This window comes from Haemaphysalis longicornis, unplaced genomic scaffold (genome assembly GCF_048455015.1).
Source record: "Haemaphysalis longicornis isolate Haplotype H1 unplaced genomic scaffold, Haemaphysalis longicornis Haplotype H1 scaffold_6, whole genome shotgun sequence".
Taxonomy (NCBI): domain Eukaryota; kingdom Metazoa; phylum Arthropoda; class Arachnida; order Ixodida; family Ixodidae; genus Haemaphysalis; species Haemaphysalis longicornis.
In genome coordinates, this window is record NW_027526407.1 from 70,368,884 (window position 1) to 70,395,757 (window position 26,874).

A 26,874-nucleotide genomic window follows, 5' to 3' on the forward strand; every position below is an offset into this window, starting at 1 on the left:
ATATCTAAAGGCAGAGTATTCCAGATTACAGCTCCGGGAAATGCTATACTACGTTTGCCATAATTATTGTGGATAGCAGGGAGGTTGAAACGAAGGTTGGTTTGATTGCGTGTTTCTTGATGTGGCCATTGAAAAATAGAATGAGGGAATGGAATACTATTGTTTTCTAATATATTTGTAACCATTCAAGCTAACTTGTGTTCGCTAGCATTTGTAAGTGGCATAATGCTTAAGCGAGAAAAAAGTGGAGAAAAAAAAGTGGAGTGGAACAAAGAGACTTAGCAGTGAAATTTGGATTGACGATTCTTGCCGTGACATTGATGGTAACGTGCTCGTGTTTGAGCCACGAAAGTCCGTTAGACGCAAATTTTTTTCGCAAAGAACAAGAAGTGAAATAGTTTTTAAAAGTAAATGACTGAAGAACAAAATTTGTTGACTGTCGGAGCTCATGCCAATGTCGTGAGACCAATGCATTAATTCTCCACCGTGCAAGCCAGGCACACGGCATCTTTTTCCCGACAGAAGACATCTCCTGTCACTTAAAACAGCGGCACTAGGTAGCACTGTTAGTGGCCTGTTTGCATAGCAGAGGAATTGTAATAGTTCGAAGCAGTACGTGCTACTAATCACCGTTTTTTCTGAGCCGTGCTGTGAAAAACGACAGGGACACCGGAACTGGGTAGGTAATCATGCACATCGGATATTGTTCACTATCTTACTTAGTTGATGCATCTTTTCTGTTGGCCATGCGACCATATGACCAACAAGGTTGGAACTTTTTAACAGCTAAGCTCTTCAGCAAATCGTAATTTTTCGTGTCCGCAGTTAAAAATACCGAAAAACTGGTGAGCGCGCCCATGGGAGCGCGGGCCTCGTGACAACTGTCCGGCAGTTAACAAAGCAAAGAAAATGCCCAGCGCTCAAGCCAAGCATACCCGCTTAGAGAGATTGGCCAAAATTAGCCCCCCAAAAAAATCCAGCGCTCGCCGTAATTGTGGCAACACTCGCTCGGAATGAGAAAAACACATCATAGCTAACGCCCCTCCAAGGTGATGTCGAATGATTATCACTTCCAAAAAAATGAAAGGAGCTCACACTTATAGCAGCAATGATGAAGTAATGGTCGTTGCGGCAGCGAAGAAGAAGCAAATCAGCAGAAATCGTGAACTGAAACCTCAGTGATGGTCGTGAAGGTTGCGTACAGCTTCATTACCTTCAAGTCTTGCACGTTAGTGTGAGCTTCCTTCATTTTTTCTGTCACTTTTCATAACTCAATATTGGTTTACTGTTCATGTTTGCTGTTCATTACTTAATCTGTTCAGTGCTTAATCTGTGATCAGTCGCGTCATTGTTCCACCATCCTCACTGGATATTTAAAATAATACAACCTACCAACTCTCCCAACAGTACATTTTGCTAACTGTTATTCGCCCCACAATATTTGGCATGCTCTGCATTCGACTGGTCTTTACTCTCTCCCTGCGTTCATCCGTGCAGTTCGTGTGCGGTCTTCTGATCCTGAGCCCACAGTCCGACGCCTACATCGAACGCAAGCTGAAGGACATCGTCGTCCACTACCTGCCAATGTTCCCCACGGTAGGCCAAGCCTCACAGCTCGATACAGCCAAGCCGGTGGCCAAGGCCGAAGCCACTTGCTTCCTGGAGCTAAAGCCTATTTGCTGCGGGAAGCCAAGCTTATGTCCAGCCCAGATCAGTAGAGTGGAGCCGATGGCCAAAGCCAGAACGGATGGCTTCCCGAAGCCAATGGCTGCAAAGAAGCTGAGTTTCTTGTGTGTGTGATACGTTTTGCCCCTGACTGTGCCAAGGGCTTTTGGCAAGGGTTTTTTTTTGTGTGTCGTGTGTGGGAGTCCCAGTTTTGAGTGTGGAGGGCTGCCATTATTTTACTGTGCTATTCTGTGGCAGCGAAGACGATAAAATACCACTGGCCGATGAGTCCGGAGGTACAGTGGTGCGGGGGAAAAACCAATGGAGAGCGCGGGTCCCTTTTGCGATGAAAAAATTGTATGGAGCAGCAGGCGTTCCCCAGAGAACTCCTGTTGCAACCAGTGCCACCTAGTATACGTTTTTTAATCAAAATAAACCGTTATTTGACGGGTTTTATAAAAGTTTGTCATTAAATGAAGAAATAAGACTATTTTGGGCAATAAATAAGGATTAATTTAACAAACTAAACTTCTGGAATCAACTGGTAAGCAGTGAACACCAGGGGCGCTGCTTACAGCAGGAGTTCCTCAGCAGAAATTTTCATCGCAAAAGGGACCATCCGAATCAGCTCTAAACGACACACGTGACCTCTGTCTTCTAGTACACTTACCGAAGGTGTCATCTCATTCATTAACACCCACCCACCCACCCACCTACCCACCCAGCTAACACCCACGCAATGCTTGCAGCGTTGTGTTAGCTGGGTTGCAGAAAGGGATTGAAAGGCTGCCCTAGCCTTTTATGTTGTTTCATAATGTAGTGTTCAAAGTGGCGGGGTGCAGAAATTGCAACCAAGGCAGTTGAGTGGTGCTTACGTTGCATGACTCTTTCCTCGTTTCACCGTTGTAAGTGTTGCATGCTCTTTCCCGCTCCTTCGTTCCAGCAAACGCAAAGCTCCATTCACCATACGGGGGAGCACCCACTCTTGGTGAGGGCGCACTTCTTTATTTTTCTCCTGTTCGTTCGTGTTCGCGTTGAAACGTTTTGTGCCTTTCTCACGGAATGAAGCGAGCACTCCGTTGTGAACAAACTGTCCGGAGTGTAGGAAAAGGGAGCGGGCAATTCGATTCCCTCATTTTTGATTCTTTGAAATGTCTTTACACTGTATGTGTTCAAATAGGTGATAGCTTTGATATGTTTTCCCTGAAGTTTGAAGACATTTTACGACGGCCTAAATAAAGGCACAGCGCCTCAGGCCCAAGAATATGCAAAAGTAACCAAAAAAAAAGAAAGGGAAATGCAGGGCAAGGTATCTCACAGAAGTTCATTGGAAGTCTATAGTGTAGGGAGAAATGTTTCAAGACATGGTATGAAGCCCTAGTTCAGTGCTAAGTGTAATGAAAAGAATGGCGTAACTTACTGGCAAAGCATTGGCAACGCAGCATGTGTTCCGCACGTCTCTACTGGAATATTCAAGGCTAATGTGAGACGCTTTTCTTACACTAATTTTTTAAAATCACCCTTTGAAAGCAAAAAATAGCATGTTGTGTTAATTAAAGAAAGTGCACCTGTGGCATTTAAACTTGTAACAGCATGACTTTATGCTATTCTATCTTGGTTTCTTTTGAACAATTGAACTAGGAACACGGCACCCTTATGTTTTGCAATACTGGGCTCAAGAAGCTTGTTGTGACCCCCTGTCAAACGTTGGGTGCAAATTTTGACCTTCAGAGGGTGGGGTTCTTGGATTATCAGTCGTGGACTCTCTGCGACCTCTTGAAGAGGCAGTTGGGCATTCGTTTTTCTCATATAGTTAGTATTGCTAAGGCGTGTAGAATGCTTTAACTATTTGCAGTGAGTCCGAGAGAGAGAGAGAGAGCGATCTTTAACGAAGTCTGGCGATGTTAGCTGGGCTAAAATGCCTAACTTGCTACGCCAGTTGATGACGTGATGAAGATGATGGCGATGATGTTCAAGAAGTTGATGCGTACATATATGGCGAGTTATTCACAGCGACTGGTCTAGACCTGTGTGTTGCAGGTACTCTATCAGAGCTTTGGTAGCCTGTAAAGCACGTTTGGGACAAGCCCATGGTCCTAAAACGTCCTTTAGCTGCATGTCCACGGAAAGCGGCTGTCCCAAAGCCACTGCGAGGGATACTCTTTGAGCACCGAATCGAGCACATTCACAGAGCAGGTGCTGCAGGGTTTCTCGCACATCACAGTGTGGGCAGAGTGGTGACGTAGCCTGTTTTATCTTGAAGAGGAAGTTGCGCGTGTATGCAGCATTCAATCGCATGCGATGTAGAATTGCTTGTACCCGCTTGGAGAGTCCTGGTGGCATTTTAAATTTGCAGTTGGGATCGATGAAAGATAACGGCGTCGAGGCTTTATATTGAGGAGTCCTGATAGCATCACGTTTGATTGCGTGCCTGCCAAGTGTTCCGTCTATGTATTTGCGAGCAGGCCACACTGGAAAGCTGTGGAGGAGCATGCCGGGCTGCCGCCGAGAGACGAGCAGCTTATGTCGGCTTCCTGCTCGACTTCATTCACAAGCACTTTGTAGCCAGGGCCCGGATCGTGTCGGCAGCACATCTCAACCAGGTGGGAGCCATACGACTGTTGTCGGGGTGCCTAACAAGCGGGGAAAATAGGATATAAAAAATCTCGTTAATGTTGCGGACATTTTTGCATTTTTGAATTTTCGTAGGGCATAAAGACAGTCGTTTCATGGGGGCTAAGCAGAGTGGTAGTGGGAGGATCCATAAGAAAGCCGTAGCGTAGCGTCATCAACTTTGCTGATGTCGGGGGCTAAGCTTCAAAAGCATAGACTTGTGGCGGCCTAACCGGGAATAGCGTCCTTTGCAGCAATTCTGCGACTAGAGCCCAAGGTGTTTAGCTTGCACAAAAAGGAACCTGGTGGCTGTTTTGAACCATTGCATCCACAGCCTCTATGCCAGGTTTATCATGTGTCTTGATTCAGAAATGATACGTGTTTCACATTTTGGAATGTACAGTGTGGTACGACGATAATTGGAACACTTTAAACTTCTTTCCTGAGCGAACCGCCGCTCTGTTCGCGCTCAAACTTCACATGAAGGTCGCATTTTGTGGTCTATTTTGTTTGATTTCAGAAACAATGATGGTACTTGCCTGTTTATTCTGAAAATAAATAAAAACCATTTTCGCCTATGGGAAGATGGTGGCCAGTTTGGACGTGCGAGCCAGTGCAAGCAGATCTTGGAACGGTGGCGCCACCTATAGTGTGCAGAGTGAAACGGACAATGGGGATTCTTGGTAGGAAGGAGCCAAATGAGGTATTTGACGATCAGAAAATCTCTAGTCCCTGTTTTACGATGATCACAAATAGTTGCATAACAGCTGATACCAATCACAATAAAATATTCTCATGGTTCATTGTCACCAATAATTTGTTTCCTCACCTGTTTTAACATTTTCTACAGAGCTCTTCGAAGTAACTCTGATTTTCTGATCGTCTCCTACTTCATTTGGCTCCTTCCTACCGTGAATCCTGATCGTCCGTTTCGCTCTGCATATCCCAGGTGGCGCCAGCAATCCAAGATCAGCTTGCACTGGCTCGCACATCCAAACTGGCCACCATTTTCCTATTGGCGAAAATGGTTTTTATTTATTTTCAGAATAAACAGGGAAGCACTGTCATTGTTCCCAGTGTCAAACAAAATAGACCACAAAATGCGACCTTCGTGTGAAGTTTGAACGCAAACAGAGCGGCGATTTGCTCAGGAAAAAAAGTTTAAAGTGTTCCATTTATCGTCGTACCACCCTGTATATTCACAGTGTAATGAATGCTCAAGGACCTTGGGAATTTCAGGTATTGACAAATGTAATTTGCTTATTAATTCATATTCACACACCCTCGTACTTTCTTTCTTTGTAATAATGCTAACTTCCAAATTCATGGCGACTTCATGAAAAAGCACTGAAGTCAGAGGCACGTACTTCTGCAATATAAGTGTTAGAACAAGAGGGCATAAGCTTGTTAACCATCAACTTACCGTATTTATTCGAATCTAGGCCGGCCCCGATTCTAAGCCGACCCCCGAAAGTCCGAAGGCGCGAAAAAAAAAAAAATTACCTCGAATGTAGGCCGAACAAAAAGGCGAGGTCAGCGTTCACAAAAGGAAAACACGTTTATTGAACATGAAGGTGCAGTGCTGGAACTCAATCAGTTTCTCTTCAAAATCACCGGGCAACTTCTGGGCGATTGAGGTTCGACGACGGAGGCTAAAGCCGAAGTGCTTCGTGAATTTCTGTAGCCAGCCCCGACTGGCTTTGAGGTGTGCACGCGATAAGCCTCGTTCCCTTAAAAGCTCCCTTGCTTTTGCCTGGAGCACTTCCGTCGTTACTGGAAGGGCAGTTGCTCGCTGCGTCTGAACGAAGTCAGCCAATGCCATCTCCATTTCTTGGTGACGGCATTGTCGTGGTCCGGTGATTGCCAACCTCGTTGCGGCGGTTGCGGCGCACGCAAATATCCTCTCCCGTTGCGTCCTCCAACGACGGACATTTTTTTCATCCACGCCGAAGTCCGGCCCGGCTTGAACGTTCGACGACAACTCCGCAGCTAAAACAACGTTTCTTTTAAAAGCGGCACTATAATGGCACCGCTTCTTTTTGCGCTGTCAAAACCAAACGCCACACCGCACGCAGGCCACTATCTGCACAATTCAAAATGGCGGCCTATGGCCCTTAATGTCTACTGGCTCGTCTAGTAATGGCTACAATACTTTCTTTTCTGGGTGGCGCTAGCTGTGCACCACTTCACTTGGAAATTGGCGCGTATTTCAAAATCCTCGAATCCAAGCCGACCCTGGAGTTTGATATATCAGTATTTCAAAAAAACTATCGGCTTAGATTCGAATAAGTACGGTAGGAAATAGAAAGACTCTCAGAGAGGGCGAAGAACAAAGAAAAACAAGAAAAAACAAAAATTGTTTCCTTTCATGAACAAGGGCAGTCATTAAGGTTAAATAAGAGTGTGCGAACTGGTACATGACCTGCAAAGCAACTCTGGCTGCTATTGTTTTTTTTTTTTTTTTTTTGCTTTTGTATGTATGATTCTCCGGATGAACTAACATTGACCGATTGCCGGTGACGGCATTTGGAGCAGCAAGGGCAGCGATTTTTTTTTCCTTTGTTATGGCGTGCAGGTTATTGAAATGCAGACGTGAGAGCTTTGCTTTTTTTAATGTGTCCCATGCAGGCGCTGCGTTTCCTTCAGGAGCTCTTGAAGCACACAGCATGTCGTCAGGGGGAGTGCAAAAGGTGAGTTGGCGTCCGGCTTGTATCTGCGCCGAGTTCCTTTCTGAGGCTTCATATTAAAGGGACACTGAAGTGAATTTGTCAAGCTCCCGTTTTTGCTTGCACTGCGTAGACTGGCTCAAATTAGCACACTTTTCATCGTTTATCCGGTTGACAAATCGGTAATTATTTTACAAAGCGCGAAATAAGAAAAAGTACCATGCGCGGTTTGCGGCGGCCGCACCAACTAAGGCTGTGACGTTGAGAGGAGGGGCGCCGTGATTGGACGATGCCCAAGGTTAGCAATCACACAAGTTTCGGTTTCGGTTTCGGTTCTGTAAAACATAACCAATGGCGTTGTTGGATGGGCATTCTCAATATCTCAGTAATCATCGTACCGCGCTTCTGCCATGTTGTCGGCTGTAAAATGCACAAGATAAGCCTCCCAGGACGGCTTGTAGTCGTAGCATTCACTAGCCGAGACCTACGCAGTGCATGAACGCCCTCCGCGTACCCGCAGACGCCCAAATGTCATGCGCTTTTCCCCCATATTTGGAGCTTGCTTCCCTCATGCCTGTATCGTAAAAAGCGTGTTCGCACCAGGCCAAGGGTCTGTTCATTCTGGCCTGTGCCCACTGCCTGCAAGCAGTCGGTGCTTATGGCAACAGCACGCCAACAAGAACTCGCTAGCGCGCCAGTGCCAGCCTGCGCGCGTTTTGTGAACTACTAGTTCGTGTAGCCATGAACGTTGCGGCCCCAAAAAAGGTGAACTCAATATAGAAAACATCGGCGGAAAACAAAAAAGTTAACTTACAAAAAAAAAAAAAAAAAGCACGTACCCGCGGGGATTCGAACTCGTGACTCGCAAAACATTTGGGGTGAATTCCTAGTGCCCCAGACTGCTAGGCTACGGAGTGGGGCGCGAAAGCCTTGCTAATATAGGGTATATGTTGTACAACCGGTTTACACTTTTATTTAGTTTTGGCATTTCAAGCCACTTAGGTGACTATTTGTTGTACTGCGATCGTGCAGTAAGCGTCGCGCGAGTTTCCACAGTAGCTCACGTCTAGCAATTGCATTTCGTAGACGGAAAAGCGTTCGCAGATGCGTAGTCGTGCTGCTGACCGCTGTGCTTGTTCGCCCAGCGCAAAAAAGTGCTTCCCGCGCCCTAGTTTTACGCTGTACGGTAAAAATATGAGTTGATTTTATTTGCTTAGTACCTATATTGACTTCGCTGACTCTTCTCCCGCCTTCAAGAGGCCTTATATTTTCCTACTGGCGTACCAGTCAGCGAAGCGTCGCATGTGCAGCGCTTGTGTGAAGCGACCTTGACTTGTAGCTAGATACAGTGTACAAACAAACCAAGTAAAGAAAGGCACATTCTTCCATTCACAAACGTGTCCTGGCTTCGTTTCAACTAAGCGAACGAATTGCGACCAAGCAATTTTTTTTTAACCTCCTTGATTGCGACGACCCGCCGGCGGCCGGCGGACGAAACGCTGGGCCGACTGACTCTGTCGGCCGGGGAGCCGTGCAGTAGCGCAGCCGTGGCGCAGCCAATTGCCAGCTCATCCCCTCCTGACGTCACACGAAAACGCCACAGAAAATGGGCGAGCGTAAAGAGAGGAGGACAGCGTTTTCGAATTAGTTTTTCTACTAAATAAAATCGCGTAAACGCGCCTAGAGTGGTCGAAACATGGCCTGGGGACTCCGGACTACAATTTGCGCTAGTAATCCCGCAATGTTTACATATCACTTCAGTGTCCCTTTAAAGCTGATGGCGTAGAGTAATAAAAAGAAAGGTAAAAAAGAAACCTGCATGCTCCTTGCCTTTGCCTAGTTTTTTTTTTTTTTGTGATCTTCCGTGCTCTTACTCTGTCGACTGCTAACCAATAAGGTTGCCCATTTGTCACTACTATTGGAGTCTTTGTGAATGAACACATTTTCATGGGAATGAGAACAACGGCGATCAAAATATAACATTCTTGTCGAGTGACGACAGGGGGAGATACACTCCCCCTATAAAATAAGATAGTGTGCGCGGCATACAAAAGAGAGAAGGATACAAGCACTTTGCTTTGAACATAAATAACACAGCCAGGCACGATCAGACGGTACAAAATAAAACACATAAGCGAACAGAACAGAAGGGATGGTTTGTGGGCCGTGGCACCATTTTATTTTTTATTTTGTCTTTGTTTTTTGTTTTTGTGCAGCGTCCTGGAGGCAAAACTCCCGGTCCTTGCGAGCAGCCTGGGATCCCTGACACTCGCCCACAATCGAGGGCTGAACCGTGACGTCTTGGCAGAGGTCGTGCGGTCCATGACCGCCAGGTGCAAGGCCTTCCTGGAGCAGAAGAAAGTCACCGGCCAGTCGCAGTAGTTGAACTTCACGCACAATGAACCTCGAGGTAATTGTAAGAGACGTTTGTCAAAGACTTCGGCGCCCCTCGAATGTCCTCGCGAGGTCAGATTGCTCTATAGACGTCTGCTAGATTTGGCCTGAAAAAAACTTAACTTGAAGTGCTCGCAAAGGCATGCTGAAGTAACCTGTTACCCAGACAGGGCGGCTATTAAATCTCTGAGCAAGGTACGATGCCAAGAACATTGGGCTGTGCTATTTTGTACGTTGGATGCAATGTGATGTTTGGTCGTAAGGGCATACATACAGTGTAGGCTCCTTAATTTACGTTGTAGCTTGTACAACCTAGCCCCCACTCTTTCGGTTTTTAGACGCCGCATTGCGTAAAATGCTAGCCGGTTTTTCCTGCTATGCGGATCGATTGTGCTATCATCGAGGCTGTACCTCCTCAAACAGAACATTTTGATATCACTGCGACGCACCAATGTCTGCTGTGTTTTCTTTTAAAGAGTGGATGGAAATGATACCTTGTGCACTGAGTCCGGGTGAGAACATAAAGGGGGGACTTCATGGGAACTATGTGAGTTTAAAGGGGCACTGACACAAAAATTTTGCATCTTGTTTTTTTTGTTGCGATAAGTAGCTAGTGACCTACTTATAACCTGTAGAAACCTCATTTGCTTGAGCGAGCGAGGGTTGTTTAATTATAGGCATTTTCAATGCGGCCAGTCGCAGTTTCGGTTTCAGCGAGTGCCGCGAAACGATGGATTTTGTGTGAACAAAGCTGACCACGTGACCGTCGGAGGGATATCACAGTTACAGAGCAGAGCCGCCGTACACTGTCGAATCCGCATCGACGGCAGTTTCTGCGAATGCCCCCCCGTACTGATCGCGTGAGGCGCCTAATTAAAAACCGACCGTGGATGTGACGCAGGCGCTGCGAGTGCAAATGCTACCGCGGCTAACGAACGACGCGCGACGCTCGAGACGGTGGGTGGCAAGACGCGCGCTGGGAGCAGCCGGCCGGTCTGCCTACAGGTCCGCCTACAGATGTGTTCGGCTTAGCACTGCGGCGGATATTCGAGTGCCGCTCTCGTAAGCGGTGCAGATGACAATTTTTAATGCAACCCGCCATGGCATCATTAACTCCTTTCTCATGTAAGCCACCATGGTCGGGACTTGGGGACAATTTCGTGCAGCGGTAACAAGCTATCACTCGAGCTACCTGCGCCGGCGTGGGCCACTTCGCGGCCGTGGCCGCCGCCTGCACAGCGACCGTGCGGCTTGCTCAGTGGGCTTTTCGTGCCTCCGGCGCGTTTCCGCATCCAATGGTAATAAACAGTAATAGAAACAGAGTGCCTGGAATCGCTGTAGAACTTTGGTCGCGGCCAGCTGCCCGATGAGCTGATGAAATCACGGCGCCTCCGCCGCCAACGATCGGGTCGTTCGTTCTCGAGAGCAGAAGCTCCGCCCTCCGGCCCTCCGATTGGAGCGGCGAGCCGGCAGTGCGGAAGCGGCAAACACAAACTCGTGACGTGTTTGGATGTTGTTTATTTACACTTGTGCGTGGTCCTCTGCTGGCCGCTCGGTTGCGTTTCGCACACTTCAAAATTGATTTTAAATATGTTCTAGGCTGTATTCACCGCTGATATTTTGCAGATGATGTATATGTGTTCCCACCAATCTATCTCCGAAGTTATCTCGCCTTCAAAATTTTGTGTCAGTGCCCCTTTAAACAACAGGTTCCCAGGATTGGTAGAACAGGTGCTAGCCCTCTGCACCAATCAGAGAGCTTAAAATACAGCCCTTCTTGAATGCTGTGGCCACCGTGGTTTCGCGGCTCACTCGCCAAGCATCAGCCACCCACCAAGATAAACAGTTATGTTTTCACCTGCATCCCCCCTTCGAAATGGATCCGATCTGAAGTCATTCTCTCTCTGTCTCTCTAGTGCCTCTCAACGTTGCAGACCTTATCCTTTGAATGGTGATGGTGTATGCTCACGGGGGTTGATTGTATATTTATCGGCATATAGAAGACTGCCAGATGCAGTGCAGTACTCCATCCCTGATTCCTAGTAGTTTCCAGTGCAAGATAGAAAGTCTTGGTGCAGTTAACTTTCTAGTTATGGCATATTTACTCTGATAGCATTGCTGCGGGCTGGTCGTGGCCTTTGCGGGACTTCATTCAATAGTGTAATGTTTTCTTAGTTAGCCGTGAGACTGTGACGTAGTGCGCGCAAGGCTGAGTGCAAATGGGGTAGCTGTAGTTTTATCCCTTATGTTCCCAAAGACCGTGGACAGCACTTCCTTGCATTGTTCTACTTCTCATCTTTTGTTCACAGATCATTCGCCAAGAGATCATCTCCATCGTCAAGAGGTCATCCACTGCGAGTTCATCTTCACCGAGCTTGATGAATTTACAAGTACATCTACAATCGTCCTCTCTGTGGAGTGTGGCACGGACGCAGTGAAGTTGAACTTTCCACCCTATTCCAGTGCCTTTTTGACTGCCTTGAATGGTCCGCAGCTCATGATTGACTTAGCCTGCCAGTCAAGCCTGGAGAGAAGCTCATGTACATTGTTTGAAACGGTTGCGAAGACAGCATGTCACAGTTTTCAATCCACCGCAAAGTCAAAAAGCAGTGGTGGAGAAGTTTGTGACAATCTAAAATATGTTATTCTTGTTTTGAGTGTCATTAAACTTGACAATGTGATTTCACTGATGTATGTTTCTGCCTCAAATAAATTATTCTTGTTTTCACCTTTATTGAGCTTGAGGATGTGTCTGTGCATTGAAGAAGTGATATTAAATGCAGTAAAACCTCACTGACACGTTTAAAACAAAACGCGAGGGAGAAACGTACTATCCAGGAAAACGTACTAGTATCCGGTAAGAAACGTACTACGGAGAATTTTTGGTGCTCACAATTGACAGCGTACTAACTGGGAACTGGTATGAACTGAGCGTGTATCAACGAAGTTCTACTGTGCAGCAAGAACGAATTATGCTCAAGCATTTTGCTTCAATATATACCCTATATAAAAAAAGACTTTCAGGTGCGTATGAAGAATGTGTGTCATAGCTGCTGTGTAAGTTTTGTTCACAGTAGTCTTGACCTAGTGACTTATTTTTGTGGCTCTGTAGTGTACTCTATACAAAATTTGCCCATGCTCTCCATTGGTTAACGAGCGAATCTGCAACGTGCAGCCGGTGTTTACTTGTGTAGTTTGCTCCCTCCAATGCGCCGTTCCCTCTTATCAGTGCCGGTTGATGCGAGAGTGTCGCTACATCGTCTATAAACCCAGGCAATCTCTCTTCCTTTACTTCTAACTCCTCTCTGACCCAGTTTTTGTCGTGCATGCGCACGGAAGGAGTTTTCTACGTACATGTGACGGCGGGGTTTTTCTTTTGTCTAGCCATAGACAGCGTCGCTTTAAAATCGGGAAGAAGAGAGATTAGAAGGGAGAGATGTCCCAACTAGGGACATCCTAATCCACAGTCTGTGCATATCTGCTTCAGAGCTGTTTGTGCGTTTGGTGTCGCTGTATGCGTAACCGAACGAGCATTCTATCGCCACAGGGAAGGTTAAGCGAGATTGAAGGTAGACTGCAGCGTAGAATGAACGACGGAGGCGTGAGGAAAAAAGTGGAGGCGAAAATTGCGAGAAAGTGAGGACGCAAGCGCAGGAAGAGAGAACACTTTTTTTGAACGGGCGCCGATTGCTTGACTGAGGCTGTAACGATGACTACAGGTGGAGCCCATGCTGCGGAGCAAATGTGTTAGTCCGCCTGTGGCGACTTAGAGGTGGCGCCGGAGTTCGCTAATACCTGTCGACAGCGACTGCTGTGAAACGCTCTCCCACATCTCGAATGCAGTGTCCCCCACAATCTCGCAATTAGCGAGGCAGTCGCGCCACATTTGTAGCATTTGTAGGGTAATGCGACTTTTGTTCGTGCCAGCCACGCTACTTGGAACGTTCTCTTGAAATACTGCAAAATTATTCATCCCATTGTATATTGCGAAATTAAAGCACCGAATAACTGCACTTCCATTTCACATTAGGGCGTGTCGCTATTGTTAGTCAATTCCTTTACCATTCTAACTATTGCAATTACAATATCGCAAGCGAGCAACTTTGATTTTATTGTAGATGAACTACCACGAACGGAAACATTAAAACAGTGCAGGAAAGACGAGAATATGGAAGAGGTAAGACAGGATGAGTGCTTGATCAGTGTGGCTTATTCTCCCGTTAGCCCTGTGTTTACTGCACTGTTTTAATGCATTTCACTGCACTAGTAACCGACTTGCCCATATCAATGCATTACCGCAAATGCTACCAATCTGGGAAGCGGTTGGTGTAGCTATTTTGCACTGTCTGAACATTCCCCTAGTAGCTGGTACCAGTTGATTTTTGGTTCAATTCCCAGCTGGTAGCAGCTCGTCTCAGCTGGGACCAGCTGCGCCAAGCTGGGAATGTAACCATAAACCAGTTGGTACCAGCTACCATTTTCTCTACGCTCCGCCGATTCGTTTGAGCGCATTGGCCATGTGTTGTGCTTGGGGCACTAAACAAAAACCTGCTTTATGGCATAATTTGTCCAACACACATGAAGGCTTTCGATGTTCTGTTCCGAGACAGGTACAAGGCCAGCACTTTCAGTGTTATCGATGCTAATTAAACATTGATGTGTCACTTAAACTGACTGTAAAGCTAATGAACGACAAGCTAATGAACGAACCTAAGGCGTTCGCGCCAAATCTCATGACTCTACCCGAGGTTACTGAGGCTGACCAGCTGTGTTACAGCTGTGGAAAAGAATGTAAGGAGTGTTTTTTAAGAGTACCAGTAGATGTCGCTCGGTGCACACAGGCAAGTTCGCTGCCGGTGCCGGTAATGCTCTATCTTTGGCTCCCCGCAACCATGTGGTCCTTCCCACTGCATGAAGAAACCGCTTGGGGAACAGGAAAGCGTTCTCTGTGGCTTGCTTTTGGGCAAAGTTGAGATGCCACCTGAACAAATGGTGTCGTGGTGTGCCCATTGCCTTTGTATACTGCTATGCTTGGGGAAAGCAAGCTACATGTAAAGCATTTGTTTATTGTAGAGACTGCGCAAGCCTCCTGGTGAAGGGGCATTCCTGCTTTGTGAAGGAAGTTCCTAGTGACCGAATTTGCATTGGTAGGCGGCTGCTACGAGGGCCCTGCCACAGTTGTTGATGATAGGCATGCGTATGGACTGTTTGCGCAAGCCTCGTGGTGACAGGGTATTCCTGCTTTGTGAAGGAAGTTCCTAGTGACCGGATTTGCATTGGTAGGCGGCTGCTATGAGGGCCCTGCCACAGTTGTTGATGATAGGCATGCATTCAACATTAGTGCAGCCATTAATAAAAGCTGAGCTCAACGCATTTCACAGCAGGGCCCTGTAGAACTGAGAACTGTAGAAAATGTAGAACTGAGCTCAACGCATTAGCGTTGAGCTTAGCTTTTATGCTATGTGCTACCCTGCAAGTGTAGGGACCGTGGAGTACATACGAGAAGGATATGCATGAAACACTTTAAATGGCACAGCCGTATGCAAGGAAGTTGTTTGGAGCGTGACATATCTCGGTGCGTGGAAGAGCATAAAGCAGTTTTGCAAACATGCTATAAAAGGAAAGCGATTGCAGATCACTGCTTCAACAAAGCTTGGTGTTTCAGTAATTTGGATTTCGGATAGCATCATTCGTGTGGCGTAGGGTAGGGTAGGGTGGGGGTATGAGAAGATGTAGGAGGGGGACGGAGTTGAATAGGTGAATTTGATAAACAAAACTTTAATACATTGCAATATCTTACAGCTTGTGTCATGTTTACTTTTTGACAATAGACAACTTCTTCGTAATTCACACGTTCACGTGAAGCAGTCAATAAGATGAAATTGTACCAGTCGCTTGCATGCGTTTATGCTACTGGTGGTTGCGACTTTTTGTACTGTTTACAATTACACCTGGTACCCAGAAAGGTATAAATAGACATATAGGTCACATGCATCCATCCAGGCTGACCAGAGTAAGCGAGAGCAACTGAGGAAGCGTACATTTTTCAATGCGCAGCATCGGGTTGCGATATCTGTTGCGAACATCGCGAGCTGTTAGAAGCTCCCTTGGACGCCGCATGCGTTCACGCCAACGAGCGGGCTGTCGTTCAACACGCCCGCGCGGGCAGCTAGGCACGGTAGGGCGCCAAACGCGGGGCTGTTGGGGCTGTCAAGAAGAAGAAGAAAAAAAAAAGAATCGGGCAAGATTAACAACAAATTATGTCATCGAAGTTAACAGGAAGTTCTCCTATTGGCCAGCCTCCGTTTTCAACCTACGATTCACGTGAAGCCGTAAGTTGGAATGTTTCATTTCGAATACAAATGGCCTGGTTCGCTATTACGTAATAGCAGCAGCAGCAACAAAAAGACTTAAAAAAAAACGTGATGTAACATGGTGGCGCAGCGCATCACATTTGCACAGGTTGGTCTGTCAAGGTGATGTTGCAAAAAAATGTGGAACGCTTCACGATTTTGCGTGTCATCCTTGCGCAGGGGCCATGCTAATCTTCTCTGTATCGTTCCAATTTTAGTATATGTACTTTGGAAGTACAGTACCGAAAGTTTAGTTTGTGTATTTATACCCCCGGCCAACCGTGTGCCACAACGGGCTAGTGACATTGTAGTTTTCAGTGCACATTCTGATTGTTCTATTAATTGCTTGCTCAAAATGTAGAACCGTTTGTCATATCTGAAATATAATACAAAAATTTGTTAGTATATAGTGCAACATACATTGTTTTTTATTGTACCACATGATATAATTTATCAACAAAAAGAGCAGTGAACCTACTGAAGGTGGCTTCACCGCATGGCAGAAGCGCGCCCGTAGCGCCATTTACATTATGTGCCACTCTGGCTCAGCACTCACCGAGCGCGGATTCTGACCATTCCCGGAATGCTTCTCTTCTCTTTTTGTTGTTTTATGGTTCATATAGAGCCACTAAATAAGGTTCAACTAAAAACAAAGTCCGATCACCGGTTCTCGCGTAACCTTCTCACCCTGAAAACCTGTCACGGCGCGAAATTTGAAAGGTAGCTAAGCACGATATGCTAGGCGAAAAAGTGGGGTTGGTTGTTTCGCGAATGTTTTATGCTTTAAACGTTTAAAAATACAGTGCGTGTGATGGACCCGAGAAAGTGGCGGGGTTTTCATGCCATACGAGCTCGTGCGGTGCTATTCGTCGTATGTGATTTGAACTGGCAGGTCCATATCCGCGATTCGATTCACGCCGAACTGTGCGATTGAATTCTCCTTGAAGCACGTGGAACAACGATACAAAAACATTTTTTTTTTAAATTTCAGGTCAGGGATGTGCTGGAGTGGCCACACCCCCATATCTACCTGGAGCGATCTGCACCGGGTTCAGTCGACCGGTGTATTTACAGAATACCCAGGGCTACTCGGCCGCGTGTGAATGCGTGGGTACGTGTGTGGCCGAGCTGAAAATTCTGTTCAAGCAATTGAAACAATTCCTTTCAACTAAACAAATAAATAGTGACATAAAATGCTATAAACAACACGGGCCCAGTTGGTCGCTGACCTGTACTCTTAGCAGAGAGCGCTTTAACGGCTTAACATTCGGGCGTTGAGTTGACAGATGTGGGCTTGCAAATTGGGGGCTTGATGCTTTTGCAAGAAGTTTTTGCAAGAAGGTGAATTTCCGAGTTCTCCGTAATCACTTGGTTTAATTAATTTTTATTATGTTCTGGTCTCAACTGTGCCTGCTTCGGTAGTGAACCGGTTTGAAGATGTGCTGGCACTAAACGGGCCACATAAAATGTGCGTACACGCAAGTAACGGCGATCATAGAAAAGACGTCAGTTGCGGGCGCAAAAAGCACGACCTGTGCGGGTTTTCAAAAGATACTTTTCTTAGCAGAGCCAAGCCAAGCGTCTTACTGGGTAGTGAGAGAGAGAGAGAGAGAGAGAGAGAGAGAGAGAGAGAGAGAGAGAGAAAACGTCCAACCTGAAATCTTGGACGCCGGTCGCACTGCGGCTGCAGTGGGGTAAATATGTGTGAAGGAAAAACGAAGCAAAAACAGTCCGCACTTCGGCGGACAGCCGTACCCTCGGCGGGATTCGAACCCGCAATCCCCGGTTTAGGAGACCGATGCCTTATCCGTTAGGCCACGAGGGCGACCCGGCCTCACGGCTTCACAGCGGTGGCTTGTAAAAAAGTTTGTTAAGATTCTATCTCGGCCTACGTTTGTGCACGCTTTCAGTTGCCCAAACAAAAACCACAAAACTTTCCAACGGACATGCTAGGTATTGCAACGGTCAAATATAATTCATGATCGCAAGTAATCGCCGCCGTGTTTCCATTAAAAATACCGTAATTCGTTTTGACGTGCCGTACTTCCTTCGGGAAGACAGCGCATCCTCAGTTGACAGCATGTCTCTATGATACGAACATGTCACTAGGACTACGGGTAAAACGCTGGCTCAAGAATATAATAGAATTTCTCCTGTCATCGGGGCCGGGGGATTCCCGGTATGTGCTTTCAACCCCGTTCGCAAGGTCACTTCGCAGAAAATGTCGCTAAAATTCACGACCATTTCATTGTTCCTATAGATCTATTACTCGTTTTTAAGAATTGGTAACCACGGTCACTTCTTTATTGATCATCTGCGATCAGCATCAGGCGGATATGGGAATGAAGAGCTAAGCGGGGCGAAGTTCGACGGCTGGAAAGCTAGTCCACGTGCCGGCAAGCACAAAAAGGAAAGCGAAGCCCGTAAGCAGTAGAATGAAAAGAAAAAAAGCGGCTCCTGCGGGATTCGAACCTGGGTGGTGCGAGTAGTGGAAACCAGAAATGGAAGCATAACGTTTCAGTGCAATACAGCACAGTACGCAATAAGGACGATGACGTCACTTTGTGCAACCATCATTTCGGCATATCTCCAGCCTGTTGGTCACCTCGCATGCGGCCAGCACACCGCGCCTGCTATCACGTCATCGGATCAGGGCAGTCTCACCTACCGGCGGTGAACTGGTGAAGGAGATGAAATACTAAGATAAGCGCTGCTTGCCGGGTGAGCTGGTTTATGCGGATACCTATGGTTCAAATATTTATAATCAAGACAAATCGTAAGAGAGACTAGAAAGGCCGGTGTAAACACTGCAAGCTCAGCCCTCCGAAAAAAAAAAGAAACACATGGCTACGCGCTCGGATTCTTTCTTCCGGCTGTAGATAGCACCTTCTCTGTTACACTAACATTTTCACTTTGCAATGAGTGACAGGCGGCTGCGACCTTCAAAGTACGGCCGGAGTCCACATATCAATCGTAGGCGTTCGAAAACGTTCTGGTTGGTTGGCGCCATGGAACACCACCACACCTCCTCCCGCATCAAACGCAAACCTGGGTGTTCCGCAATGAAAAGTAAAGATCGAAATGGGAGAGTAAGCGCGTGATAGCAGATACATGCGCCCCTCCAAGCTGATGAGTTTTGTCCGTTTCAAAAATGTCGATTTCGCGACCATTTCAATCCTGGCGGCCGCAGCTGAACTTGAGAGGCCTCTGACCAATCACATGCCCAGAAACTGACGTCCCGCCTTGCTTGGGCTGCGTCACATCCGGGTCATCTGCTCTCAGCCACTCTGAATAGTTTTTACTGATTCGTTAGTACATCAAAGTGTTGGCATAATTTCAAAGTGGCGCACCGTGGCAATATAAATTTGCATGCCAGGAGGCGCCAACAAGAGCGCAGGCAGGAAATAGGCTCACAGTTGCACGGTATTATTTGTTGAAAGCAGGCTGCATTTAGAATATTTGTATACCATAGGGACAGTTTGCGACGAACCTCGTAGTGACGCGGCATTCCTGCTTTGCAACGGAAGTTCCTATAGTGACCGTATTTGCGATGATAGGCGGCTTTTATGGAGGCCATGCAACAGTTGTTCATGATAGGCATGCATTAAATATGAGTACAGCCGTTAATAAAAAGCTCAGCTCAATGATACTGCGCTACCCGGTTGGTTTAGAGGTGGTCATGGAAACGCATAGCCGTATGCAGGCAAGTTAGTTAGAAAGTGACATTAATTTGAATCTCAGTGCTTGGAAGAACCTAAAGCGGTTTTGCAGACATGCTATAAAAGGAAAGCGATTGCTGAACACCGCTTCAACAAAGCATGGTGTTTCGGTAATTTGGATTTCCGATAGCATCATGCAGTTTTCTCGTTGGGCTAGGGGTATGGGAAAATGTGAGGTGGGGGGCCGATAGAGTTGAATATGTGAATTCGATAAAGAAAATTTTAATACATTGCAATCTCACAGCCTGTTTCATGCTTGCTTTTCGACAATACACAACTTCGTAATGCACACGTTCATGTATGAAGCAGGCAATCCCATGAAATTCTACCAATCCCGTTTTGGATCACTTGCAGGCATTTACGCTACCGGGAGTTGTGATTTTTTGTTCAGTTTACAACTACGTACCTGGCAATCACGTGCCCAGCAAAGCACAAATAGAAATAGGTCATACGCATCCCTCGGATCCAAGCTGACCAGAATAATCGAGAGCCACTGAACAAGCACATTTTTCACTGGCGATCCTGCTTCTGAAGGAATGGTAGCGGCGGGTTGCGATGTATTTTGCGAACATCGCGAGCTGATTGACGCCCCCTTGCACGCCGGCATGCATTCACGCCTGCGAGCGGGCTCTCGTTCAACACGCCAGTGCGGGCAGGGCACGGTAGCGCAGGGTAGGGTAGCACTGCGGGGCTGTCAAGAAGAAGAAGAAGAAGAAGAAGAAGAAGAAGAAGAAGAAGAAGAAGAAAGAATCGGGCAAGATGCACAAAAAAATTACGTGAAGCCGTAAGTTGCATTTCAATTACAAATGGCCTGGTTCGCGATTACCATGTGAGATTAGCAGCAGCAGCAAGAGGAGGCTGAATTGAACATTTCAAAAAAACGTGATAGTGTGGTGGTGCAACGCAACATTAATTGCCACAGGTTTGTCTGTCAAGGCGATTTTTGCGTGTCATCCTTGCGCAGGGGCCATGCTAATCTTCTCTGTATCGTTCCAATTTTAGTATATGTACTTTGGAAGTACATTACCGCTTCTTTCAGTTTCTATATTTATACCCCCCGCCAACCGTGCGCCACGGTGGGCTAGTGACTTTGTAAATTTCAGTGTACATTCTGATCGTTATATTAATTGCTTGCTCAAATCATAGAGCTATTTGTCATTCCCGATGTAGAGTACATAGTTTTGTTAGTATATATTGTAATATGCGCTATCTTTTATTGTACCGTATGATATAATATGCCAAAAAAAACGGCTGTGGATGGACTGAAGGTGACTTCACCGCACGGCAGAAACGCGCTCGTAGCGCCACTTATGTTATGTGCCACTTTGGCTCAACACTCACCGAGCGTGGCTTCTGACCCATTTCAGAATGCTTCTCTCTTCTTAAATAAGGTGCGATTCAGTGGCGCTAAGTGTGTGTAAATTATACGTAAGAAAAATGTACGCAAGTCCGATCACCTGGCCCCGGTTAACCTTCTCACCCTAAAAACCCGTAACGGCGCGAAATTTGAAGGGTAGCTAAGCGCGGGATGCCAGACAAAAAGGGAGTGTTCGTTGTTTCTCGAATATTTTATGCTTTAAACGTTTAAAGAGACAGCGCGCGTGATGTACCCCTGGAAGTTGGTGTGGTTTTTGTGCCATACGGCTTTTGGCCTTCCTTTCTAGTAAAGTTTACAGCAACAACAACAACAACAACAACATACGAGCTCACGCGGTGCTATTCGTCGTGCGTGATTGAACTGGCAGATCCACATCCGCGATTGGATTGGCGCCGAATTTGATTGAATTCGCCTTGAAGAACGCGGAACAACAATAACATCAGGAATACCTTATTTCAATCCAGGAGGGCCGGGGTGTGCTGGAATGGCCAAAGGCCCATACCTAGAGCCATCTGCACAGGGTTCAGTCGACCGGTGTATTTAAGAAGGCAGTGTCTATTATCACGGCAACCGTGAGAATTACCGTCAGAAATTTCTCACGGCAGTCGCCTATGATTGGCTGAACACACCACCCGAAGATTCTCTGGAACAAATGTTCCCTAAAATCTTGACTCTACAGCTGCTCCTGCGGCAGTTGCTTTTTAACACGAACGCCCAGGTTCGAGTCCGGAATTGTGAAGTTTTTCTCTTTTTTTTTTTTGAGCTTTCGGAATTTTTGAAATTTTCGCTAATCGTATTTTGTTTTTTTATTCTGGTTATTACTATATCAAGAGATCAACAGATCGACGCACACGGCTTCTAGAATGCGTTGGATTAGGTTGAATATAGATTGTGTTCTGTGTCGTCGGGCTGGGTCACTTGGGCTGGATTTTGGTATACATTATGATACGATTCGTTAGGTTACATTAGGTTTGGTGAGGTTAGGTCATGTTAGGTTACGTTGGGAGGTAATATTATTCAGGGAATTTTAGGCCGGCCACCTTTTAAGAAACTGCCGTGAGAATTTCCCGGAGGTAATTCTCACGGCTGCCGTGAGATTAGACGCAGCCTTTAAAGAATACCCAGGGCCACTCCACCTCGTATGTATGCGTGGTTACGTGTGTGGCCAAGCTGACAATTCCGTTCAAGCGATTCAAACAATTCCTTTCAAGCAGGTAAAGAAAAAGTGACATAAAATGCTATAAACAACACGGCCGAGTTGGTCACCGGCCTGTGCTCTGAGCACAATCGTCCTGTATACAAGGGATATGCACGAGAGCACTTTAACGGCTTAGCAGGGATTTATACCCCCCCCCCCTCCCCTTCCAGAAGGATTTCGAGAACCTTGCAAAATCGAAATTCTGGGTAAACCCCTGCTACTTAGCATGCGGGTGTCGACTGACGTGCGCTTGTGAATTGGGCGCTTGATGTTGTAAATCGAAAATTTTTTTTCAAGAAGATCAGTTCGCTTGGTTGTGTCGATTTTATTTTTGTATGTATCTCGTCTACACTGTGCCAGTGTGCTCCGGTGGTGAACGCTTGTAATATGCACTGGCACTGAACTGGCACTGAGCCGTTAAAGCACCACGTAAAATGTGCGTACCCGCAAATAACGTATACGGAATTCAGTCAGGTGTGGGCGCAAAACCATTATCTGTTCGTGTTTTCAAAAGAGCCTTTTCTGGGCAGGGTGGTATTGTTCTGCAGTGCCAAGCATGTTTACCGTGTAGAGAGAGAGAGAGAGAGAGAGAGAGAGAGAGAGAGAGAGGGAGAGAGAGAGAAGAAATAAGTGTAAAGGAAAAGCGAAATAAAAAACAGCCCGAACATTGGTGGACTTCTGTACCCTCGGCGGGATTCGAACCCGCAATCCCCGGTTTAGGAGACCGATGCCTTATCCGTTAGGCCACGAGGGCTTTTTTTTTTTTTTTTTCTTTATTGCCGGTTTCAAACAAAATCCAGAAACTACGGTACATATGATAAAATCGCTGACTTCACTCAAGCCAGCGCTACATAACTAAAAACGGGGCATAGACAATACCTTTTCAAATTCATGCAACCATTCAGGAGTACAGTTCTGACTCTTCCACATTTCTACAATACGTTGGGCACTCTCACAGAAATACTGCCTTGCTGGCCTTCCGTCTACGTCACAGTGCCGAAACGCCATTCGAGACCTCCATACTCCGTGGAGAGCCAGCGACATCACTAGGTCGTAAGGCACTCCATTATCGTTTTGCACTGCCAAAAACCGGATGCCATAAGGGCTCAACGGAAACTCCTTTTTCAATGTTCGCTGAAGAACGTCCCACAAAAACACCCCATCCCAACAATCCAAAAAAACATGTTCCACCGTCTCGGGCTTTTTACACAAAGAACAGTTCACACCCCATGGCACAAACAGACCCTTTTCTAACATCCATGTTTTAACTGGTAACACGCCACAGTGCAGTTTAAAGAAAAATGTTTTAACACCCGGGGGAATGGCCATAGCTTTTACACGTTTCAAAACGTTCTGCCCGGGGCCCACCGGAAACATGGATCGGTATAAAGGAACAGGAAAACAGATGTCAGCAAGGTCTTTATACAGCTTTTTCTTCGACACGGCACTCAAGTACTCCATAGAGAACCGTACACAAAGAAATTGGGTCGCTTGAACAACTTCTTTTAAATACCCGTGTACTCCTCCATTGTAGCTTTGACATGACGTAACAATAAATTGGGGCAATAGCCTGCCTAACCTGACTTGAATAACAGTGCGCAGGAAGGGGTCCTTTACCTCGCGCAAGAAATAAAAACGATTCACCACTTGTCTCAAAAAAAGATGCGAGAGCGATAAACCGCCTTCGCGTACTCTTCGAAAAAGATTCGTCCTACTCGTCCTTTCCCAGGACGAGCCCCAAACAAAAACAGCACAAACGCGATGCAGCCTCTGAACATTAGCGCGAGAACAGTGAATCACTTGCAAAACGTACCAAAGTTTCGCGAACAAAAATATGTTGCACACCGTTGCGCGCGCAAACATCGACAGCGCACGCCCCTTCCCTTCCCACTTTTCCGCTTTTTCACGCATCGCAGTCGTCTGGCTTCGCCAGTACGGGTCGCTATCTCCGTAGTTTTCAAGTGGCACGCCTAAGTATTTGACCGGCACAACCTGCCAGCTCATACCTTCAAAGACACTAGGGGTTACGTCCCAATTGCCGTGCCAGAATCCCATGCACTTGCTCCAATTTACAGAGCTCCCAGTATACTCACAAAATGTCTTAAGCAACGCAACTGCATTGCTAATACTTTTTCTGTCACGACAAAATAAAGCGATATCGTCCGCGTATGCCAATACACGTACCTCGCATGCCTGCAACTGGAAACCATTAATATTATTGCTGTTTATTATGCTAGCACAAAACGACTCGATGTACAAACAAAAGAGCAAAGGGGACAGCGGGCATCCTTGCCGCACTGAACGCGTAACAGTTATTTGACGGCTCACTGACTTATTTATTACTAGCCTTGTTGAACACCCCTTATACGCCATTCTTACGCCCTCCGTTATTACTTTTCCTAGGTTTATGTTTTCCAAAATAGTATAGAGTAGCTCATGAGAGACCTTATCAAAGGCCTTCTCAAGGTCTATTTGTAGCATGGCTACAACCTCACCCATGCCGTCACAACACTCGAGAATGCTCCGTGCTATGTGTATATTACTAGTTATAGACCTTCCTTTTATTCCACATGTTTGGTGTTCGCCTACTATGTCTATTATCACACTCTGTAACCTCCTTGCTAAGACTTTCATTAATATTTTATAATCTACATTCGTTAAAGATATCGGCCTATACGCAGTAACTTTTCTGAGCTCTTCTTTTACATCTGTTTTGGGTATGAACAGTGTGCGATTGTGAGAACGAGGGTGGAAATCTTCCTAGTGTGTACGCTTCTGTGTACAGGTCACATAACATTGGACTTAGGTGATTGCGGAAAGCTTTGTAGAACGCAGTGCACAACCCGTCAGGGCCTGGAGACTTTCCAGGACTTAATTCGTCGATAGCCTTCCTAACTTCTTCTACTGTAATTGGTAATTCTAAATGTTCTTTTACCTCTTCATCTATCGTCGACAAGAAATTTAAAAAATTGTCCTTAAATCGTTCTAAGTCTACAGGTTGACACGAAAACAAACCATCATAAAACTCACAAAAAGCATTGCTAATTGCTTGTTGTTCATCGAGAACCTGCCCTTTATACTCTATTTCCGCAATAGAGTTGCGGGTTGCGTATCTCTTTTCAGAGCTAAGCGCTCTCTTTGTAGGGGCTTCCCCTAACATGAACTTTTCCGCACGAGCTCGCACTATCGCGCCATGATATTTTTCTTGTTCTATAGCCTCTATCTGATGTTTCAAAGTTTTGATGTCTTCCTTGAACAGTCCAGGTGACTTGCACTCTAGTGCAGAAAGCGTCTCCAGGTTTGCTCTAAGCAGGCCTTCCTTTTTTCTTTTCTCATAATTTAAGGCAGCTGACCTTTCCAATGCTGACATCTTAATTTCTGCTTTGAAGTTCTCCCACGTAGAGGCACAGTCACATGTATCCTGTTCAAGGTTCCTAATCTTTTTCGTCACTTGTTTTACAAATTCTTCATCCTTCAACAATAAGCTGTTCATTTTCCACAAGTCCCAGTTGAACGACTTTTTATCTTTGCGCTTTCCAATCAAGAACGACACTAGGCAATGGTCGCTGAACGACACGGGTGTAACACTATACTCCGAGCACTCCGGCAGAAGTTCTAACGAAATATATGCTCGGTCTAATCTTGCGTGGCTCGTGCCTTGAAAGTGGGTGAATTGGATCTGCGTCTTACATTCCAACGCATCCCCCACGTCTTCCAAACCAAAATCTGCCGCGATACCATTCAATGCAATCGTGCTTCCGTCGCGATAAGGAGTACAAGTAGATTTATCGCGAGCCGAGCACACACAATTAAAATCACCCATTAATACGACAACCCGTTCTGTGCCAAGCCACGCCCGTAATTCTTCGAAAAACACTTTCCTTTCATCGGCTTTTGTCGGCGCGTACACGCAAACAATACGCCATTCTTTTGAGGCAAAAATAAAATCACAAATAACAAAGCGCCCAGACAAACTGGACGTCACGTTTTGCACTACTGCGCCGCTGCTCCGACGTATTAAAATGAGACACCCAGCCGATAAACCAACGGCATGGCTGACACAGACTTCATAACTGGAATTGAACACCCCCACCATCCTTTCCGTGCTTTGCTCGGTCTCTACTTTAGTCTCCTGAAAGGCCACGACGTCTAACTGCCTTTCGCTGATGAGTCTGTACAATTGACTTTGACGTTTGCGCTCAGAAAGACCGCGTACATTAAGGGTGGCACAACGCAGATGATGTGAACACCGCATGAATGGAAGATGAAGGCACGCCGCACATTGTTACACACGCGCTACAGAAACACTGGCCCCGCCCCCTTTTCTACCCCTCAAAAAAAGAAAAAGTGTTGTCCGTGCCGTAACGCTCACTCGAAGACCTCTCCCCCCAAAAAACAGCAAACGTTTCGCTTACGGTGGCTTCCCCGTTGCATGTCCTCTGTCATAAGGCGTGGTGTTGGGCTTTGGCTTGAAGCTTGGACGCCTCAGCATAACCCCTCCCACACTTGCCTTGACGTTGCCGGAGTCACCAGAGTCCTCACGATTGTCGTCCTCCTTACGCGGCCGCTTGACGGTGGCTTCCGGGTCGTCTCCGCCGCCGTCGCCGGCGTCACGCACTTCACGAGTTAAGGCGGTGTTCGTCGAACCCGCCCCAACACACTCCTCACTTTTCGCGTCCAGCGCAGGTGCCACTGGCGTAGGGTCGTTCTGGGAGGTCGATTGCTGCTCCACGGGCGAAGCATTTACGTCCTCCACGCCTGGTTCCGCCAAAGGGTCCCCGGGTGCGGACGCACCACCTCCGCCGGCTGCCGCAGCCTCCGCCTCCTCCTCGTCCATACGGTTTTCGGCCGCGTCCGCGTCTCCGACAGGTCCGGTGACATGTGCATA

At 46.6% G+C, this 26,874-nt stretch overlaps 1 protein-coding gene and 4 non-coding genes across 5 annotated transcripts in view; 1 reads left to right on the forward strand and 4 right to left on the reverse strand.

Moving 5' to 3' along the window:
• The window catches only part of LOC144142914 (protein MMS22-like), an 80,065-nt gene extending 67,993 nt beyond the window's left edge, over nucleotides 1-12,072 (forward strand). Inside the window, exons 26-31 of the mRNA XM_077674752.1 lie at nucleotides 1,498-1,596; nucleotides 2,609-2,653; nucleotides 4,131-4,268; nucleotides 6,907-6,968; nucleotides 9,161-9,354; nucleotides 11,648-12,072. Of these exons, the coding sequence (XP_077530878.1) occupies nucleotides 1,498-1,596; nucleotides 2,609-2,653; nucleotides 4,131-4,268; nucleotides 6,907-6,968; nucleotides 9,161-9,326 (510 nt within the window). The 3' untranslated portion in view covers nucleotides 9,327-9,354; nucleotides 11,648-12,072. The remainder of the gene's footprint in view (nucleotides 1-1,497; nucleotides 1,597-2,608; nucleotides 2,654-4,130; nucleotides 4,269-6,906; nucleotides 6,969-9,160; nucleotides 9,355-11,647) is intronic.
• Nucleotides 12,073-15,826: 3,754 nt separating this feature from the next.
• On the reverse strand, nucleotides 15,827-15,929 carry LOC144143629 (U6 spliceosomal RNA). Its single transcript, XR_013317137.1, has one exon. It is a non-coding gene; the product is annotated as a U6 spliceosomal RNA (small nuclear RNA).
• Nucleotides 15,930-17,443: 1,514 nt separating this feature from the next.
• Nucleotides 17,444-17,516, reverse strand: Trnar-ccu (transfer RNA arginine (anticodon CCU)). The gene has a single exon. It is a non-coding gene; the product is annotated as a tRNA-Arg (tRNA).
• Nucleotides 17,517-20,328: 2,812 nt separating this feature from the next.
• Nucleotides 20,329-20,432, reverse strand: LOC144143632 (U6 spliceosomal RNA). Its single transcript, XR_013317140.1, has one exon. It is a non-coding gene; the product is annotated as a U6 spliceosomal RNA (small nuclear RNA).
• A 2,235-nt stretch (nucleotides 20,433-22,667) lies between these two features.
• Trnar-ccu (transfer RNA arginine (anticodon CCU)) lies at nucleotides 22,668-22,740 on the reverse strand. The gene has a single exon. It is a non-coding gene; the product is annotated as a tRNA-Arg (tRNA).
• Between the last annotated feature and the right edge of the window lie 4,134 nt (nucleotides 22,741-26,874).